The sequence below is a fragment of the Populus euphratica genome, unplaced genomic scaffold (genome assembly GCF_000495115.2).
Source record: "Populus euphratica unplaced genomic scaffold, PopEup_1.0 scaffold99.1, whole genome shotgun sequence".
NCBI lineage: Eukaryota > Viridiplantae > Streptophyta > Magnoliopsida > Malpighiales > Salicaceae > Populus > Populus euphratica.
This window is the reverse complement of record NW_011499902.1, coordinates 937,696-943,780: the sequence shown is the minus strand read 5'-3', so window position 1 is coordinate 943,780 and position 6,085 is coordinate 937,696. Positions and strand designations below refer to the sequence as shown.

At 33.5% G+C, this 6,085-nt stretch overlaps 1 protein-coding gene across 3 annotated transcripts; it reads right to left on the bottom strand.

The window, feature by feature from the left end:
- Nucleotides 1-3,223: 3,223 nt before the first annotated feature.
- LOC105133034 (zinc finger CCCH domain-containing protein 14-like) lies at nt 3,224-5,752 on the bottom strand. Of its 3 annotated transcripts, XM_011036821.1 has the most exons (3): nt 5,154-5,185; nt 4,486-5,120; nt 3,224-3,770 (listed from the first exon to the last, which is right to left on the bottom strand). In XM_011036821.1, the coding sequence occupies exons 1-3, from the start codon at nt 5,179-5,181 to the stop codon at nt 3,435-3,437; spliced, it is 999 nt and encodes a 332-aa protein (XP_011035123.1). In that variant the 5' UTR covers nt 5,182-5,185; the 3' UTR covers nt 3,224-3,434. The 3 variants fall into 3 exon arrangements, with proteins under 3 accessions (XP_011035123.1, XP_011035121.1, XP_011035122.1); XM_011036819.1 differs by having other exon boundaries at nt 4,486-5,752; XM_011036820.1 differs by having other exon boundaries at nt 3,224-3,761; nt 4,486-5,749.
- Nucleotides 5,753-6,085: the final 333 nt, after the last annotated feature.

Here is a 6,085-nt window from a genome sequence, read left to right as displayed (position 1 = left end):
TTAACCCATTATATGACTTGATGATGAACATCTATACAACAATCGATAATTTACTGTAATTTTTACATCTATACCATAAGGGTTCATTGAAATCTTTTAAAATATAAAAAACTTAGTTGCGTTTGCATTTGGCTTTTCATCTATAATTAAATATTCAAATCTCATTGCATTCATTCCTATAACGGCAACTATTATCATCTACAACTATATGTACGTTGTTAAAATTAGAAGTCGACCCAACCATATTTTCTATCATGGTTTCGTAAGGAACATATAGTCTTTTATATGCAAACCAATACAATTGTTTTTCTATAAGCCTTTTTTATAGAAGATACATCATAACAATACCTGGATCAATAATTTTTTTTTTATTTTATACTTTTTATATAGACATATAATACCACCTTCATTATTTTTTTTTTTGAATTAGATAACGTATAATTAATAAAATCCTCAACCTCATTACAATAATTCATTTTACATAATTTTTCAGGTGAAACTTGATACATTTAAGAATGATCATCCAAAAAAAATAAATTTTCATATGAAAAAGCTATAAAACAAGTAAACACACAAATAAATTACATATACTATATCAAAGCGCAAAAAAAATTAACATTTTAAAAATGGACAAAAAGTGAGGTTATTTTACTTGCTTGAAGTGGCAAATCTTAAGAAAAAATTGAACTAAAACAAAGATTTTGACATATTAAGTGTCGGGGTGGTGGATTCAGGATAATAAAAGCTTGATTTGTGATAAAATATAAGAGGTATTGTGTACTATTTTTCATAGTAGAAAAAGAAAAAGAAAAAGAAAAAATAGGGGAGAGTGAGAGGGAGAGGAGGAATACTTTATTAGATTATAACTTAAATATTACTGATGGATATATTTTCTTTATGATTATGTCTGTTGTAATGACAAATCATTACTTTTTCTATTCTTTCATTTTCAACTATAATTCTTTTAATATTTATCAACAAAATTTTTTTATTAGTGTATACTGAGGAACATAACGAGGAAAGATTTTGTCAATAAATGTTACTATAATTTACCAATGACTCTTGTTCCATTAATAATTTTTTAGTAGTGCTCTTGCATTCCTAAAACTTAGTAAGATGTCTAAACTAGCTTGCTCATATTAGATATGTGATTTGTTATAGGATGGGTTGAATTTTTTAAAGCGTAAAAAAATAATATTTAGACATTGTTAGCGTGTTTACAAGAAGAGAAAAAAAAACACAACTTGAGTAATAGAATTTACTGAATCTAATAAGATGGTTTCATTTAATTATATAAAAATAAAAAAAGCAAAGACAGTAAATTGATCGATCGAATCTTAAAAAAAAAAAAGGTCATAATAATAACTAAAAGAAAAGGAATATTTTTCAAAAGGAAAAAAATATAAAATCAAATTTCAAGTTAAAATATAAAATTAAAAAATAAAATAAAATAAAGTGTTTCGAATCAACCCAATAGCATGGCAAACAGGCAATCCGAATAGTAAGATCGGTCAAACTCATAAAAAGTAAATTAAAAATATTAATAATAATTAATTTTCAAAAATTAATATGTAGAAAGATAAAATTAAAAAAAACAATAAAAAAAACAATAAAAGAAATCTATAAATTCTGGTAATGTTATCAAACCAGAATCATACAAACTAAATGATATATAGGCGTAAAGGTTGGTATCATCATACAGTGCAGAATTTGACATACAAAAATAATCTGAAGAAAAAAAAAATCATTGAATTTTACTTATTTCTCGAAGAATAAAGGGCAATCATCATATAATTTGGCTTTTTCATACAGCCCACAAGTTTAGTTTTTACGTTTCTTTTTTTCCTTGATTAGGGCGTTCCTTCTTCTTCTTCTTCTTCTTCTTTTCCCTTGTCATTCGTGCCTCAACCTTCCCATCCAGCTGGTATTTACTTTAAACGTATTTCTGTAGCTTTGTGGGAAGGTGAACTCTAATTCTAAAGCTGTGTTTGATTAAGATTTTTTAAGAAAAGGGATATATATATATATATATATATATATATATATATATATATATATATATAACAGGGTTATATTTGATTTAAAAAAATAGAGCTAAATATATATAAATTTTTTGTACTTATAAAACAATTTTAAAATGAATTTGTATTTGTTTAAACTTAAAAGAAAGAGGAACATGTTGCTTCTATAATCATTATTTATTTCGCCTAACTAAGAATTGGTTGTTGGGACTCAAACATCCCAGTGCATTTTGCTGAAAACCATATAAAAGAAAAGGGTGATATTTGCTCTTGATGTGTATGTTTCTTCACCTGCAAGACATTAATTAATATGGATTATGATCCTCCCCTCTTTATACTTTATTATCCAGTTAAAACTTATATGTCTTCCTAGGTAGAATCAATTAATGTCACAGTGGTAGCCCTCAGATGTTGCTCTTTTAAGCACTCAATTACCCGTCGACCTCTGTATCAATGGTAGACTCATACAAGGATATTTAAGGAGATCTTCTTCCAACCAGACTAACTGGCTCTATATCTTAAACTTGAAGCCTCAGCAAAAGCATCCCAAATCTAACTAACTATATATCTATTAATTATATATCCAATAAGCACTGTACTCAGGGGAATTTGAACATCCGTCCAACTAGCCTATGTATGGCAAATTAACTACATGTCTTAGAGTTGACAAGCATGCATGGAACAATGACATTTTATCTTATCGCGTGTGTGTGTCCGCATCCGAGTGGATGCACACGTTAACGACCATGTAAGCCTCCAGTGGCCATCATATGAGCAATCAAGGACTCGAACCTGAGACCACAGAGGGAGCAAACTCTTTAATCCTAAGTTCTTACCACTTGGCCACCACCTAGATGATTGGAACAATGACATTTTATCTTATCAAGTCTGTGTGTCCGCATCCGAGTGGATGCACACATACATATATGTATATATATAACGTAACCAATTTGACAGAGAAAGCAAAGAAAACCTTACAACCAACTTGAAATCATGAAAGCTGCGAAGCGTACTATTGTTTGCTTGCACAGATATATCGAAAGAATCATCATCATCATTACATAGCTTCGGAGTTTGGTCTAGTTTAGGTTGGTGGTTTGTTGTTCATAAACAATACCTCCAAGCCCCACTTGAGTAATTCCTACAACAAAAAAAGATATCCAGTTTTCTCATCGCTCTCAATCTCTATCAGATACAATTACATACCTATGTTTTCCAACATCTTATTATCATATATTGTTTTATTACTTCTTATTATTACCACTATTATATGATGCATGAATAATATGAGTACTGATGATTAGGTTTATATACATAACCCCATTAATTGCTTAATCTTTACACCTCCCTCTTCTTCAACCAATCAAATATTCAAAAGCCCAGACTATAATCCATGCATTTATTTTTAGATGATCAACGAGGACCCAGCAGTAACCTGTCTTGGTCAGTGAGGGAGTGGCGAAAGTGGCATCTGTGTCCATAAGGGCAAACCCCGCCAGCAAGAACCATACGGCAAGCTTGAGTCTTGTACCTTGGGTGCCTGATAACTGGACGTAGCTCGCCAATGCCATGAGCGAACTGACAATGGTTACCATAAGGACACGTGCCTGTCTCTTGCCACTTGTTGCATAGCTCTGTCTTCCACATCCCTTGATTAAACACCTCCAACTCCATTCCAGCGGCAATTTCCTCCTCCGATCTCTTTTTCCCTCCTCCTGGCACGTACACCCTCTGCTGCATCTGCACACTCTAACGTATATAAAACCCCTTTTCAATCACAACAAATTAAAATGATGATCTTTTTTAATTAATGCAAGAAATTAGTCGGCGTGAATGATATTCAGATATCTTTTTTGATCAGATTTATACTATTGGCATAAAATATTGCACAGCCAATCCTTAACCAGTATTCTAAGGATCAAGGAGCATAAATTTTATCACTGTGATTAATTAACCAATAAATCAGTACCCTTTAAATAAAAATTATCCAATTTTAATTGTGCATATATTCTTCTTCTGGATTATTGGCAATAGACTCTATTGTGGAAATTAAGCTTTAAGTACATGTACATTACAATTTAATATCTAATTCGTCTACCATTCTTTCAATTAATTCTGTATTTTGTTGCAAAAATAAATAAATAAAATAATATTATTATACATCCGATCTGGACTAACAGAGAACCGATGATGGGAAAAAATATACGGCTATTATTAGCCAATATAAAATAAATATAACCCATCAATTAAGAAAATAAAAGAGACTAATAAATTGTGAATTTCAAGATAACAGTGCGAACAGGAGAGGATGATGTTTTAAATATCTAACTGATAACTGCAGTTCTAAATAGCATAACCGGACGAACTGGACACAGTAACTGAAACGAACACACAGTTCACGTGCTACGTTGCATTGCAATGGAAACTTGAAAGCTAAGCAAAACTCAAAGAAATCTCAACTAACCGATCCAGAAACGAGTTGATCGAGGTGACTCGCTACACGAGACCGAGTTGAGTTACCGCTAGCACTACCGCGACCGCCTCCATTGTTACTCACATTACCAGAAACCGCTTGATTCACCTTCACAAAACCACTAGATCTGACGGAAATACTCTTCGGCAACGTCACTCTCTCTCTCTCCACGTTATTAGCATTATTCCTTCTCTCAAATGCACCATCACGATTGTTTCCAAAAGTACGGTTCTGATGTTGCATCACGGATTCAGAAGAGAGACTGATAAGCTTGACAAGCTCACTATTTGCTGCTCTGAGATCTGCATTTTCTCGACGAATTAACTCGAGTTCATTAGTTAGGGTTTGAAGGCGCGCGAGAGAGAGATTGTAGTGCTCGCATAGGTCCTGGTACTCGAGAATCAGTTGAGCTTGGCGGAGGCGGTTCTCGGTGGAGATTTCATCTGCGGCGGAGGAGGAGGAAGGCGAGGCGTTGGTGGAGGGGGTGAAAGAGAGCGAGTTCGGGAGCTGTGAAGGTTTTGGCGGGAAAATCGAGTGGTAGAGAGAGGTGAAACTGGAAGCGAATTGATCGTGATCGCTTGCTTGATGGCAATCAAACGGTGGTGATTGTGCAGCTGTTTTTGAATGGGACGGTGGTGATTGTGCAGCTGTTTTTGAATCGGACGGTGGTGATTCTGTTTTCTCCATTTCTTTATATATATATATATATAGAGAGAGAGAGAGAGAGATGAAGCTTCTTTACAGCATATATATATATATAAACACACGCCAGCCGGCTCCTAAATCTGGTACTTACCAAATGATGATGGGTAATTTGTGAGAACCAATCGTGTTCGTTCTGGCGAGCTCATCTGTCTTTTTCAACACGTGGATGCAAGTTATTGGTTGGGAGTAGTGAGAGAAAACGGGGCAGTAACACGACAGCAAAATCTTTCGGAAAGATGTGTGTTTCCCGCCAGGGGAAGTGAAAAACCGTTAGAGAAACAGTAACAGAAACAGAAAGCAGTTTTAGAGAGAGAAATTAAAAAACAAAAGTGGGGGGAGAGAGAGAGAGAGATAGGCAATGGATGCAAATGGGAGAGAGTGCTATATATATTATAATTAGTTAGAAAGAAAAGGAAAGGTGGTTAGGAGGAGGAAGAGGAGGAGATGTGGGTGGTGGTGGTGGTGGTGGAGTGGCAAAGAAGGAAGGGAGGGAGTTGAAGGATGAATTTTGAAGGTTTTGAATATAATTGGGTATAAATCGTGGCCATTGATTGAGGTATGGTTTGTATGTCTATTTTAAGTGAGGTTTTTTAATAATTTGGTTTTAATTTGTTAGTATTGTTGCTTCTTTATCACTGCTTTAACTAACCATGGTCCCTCTTCTTCCTTTGAATGAAAACCATTGTCCTGTTGGTTCTATGACTATCTAAGAATATTTTTTTTTTACTTCTTTTATGATTTTTTTTTTCATAATTCATATAAAAACCATGCATAACTTGAGTTAACGAGTCATCCTATTTAGGATTTCAAAATAGTGATTTTTATCAAGTATTAATCCTATAAATACAAAATCTATTTGGTATTGTGAAAAAGGGCTGTACTGATT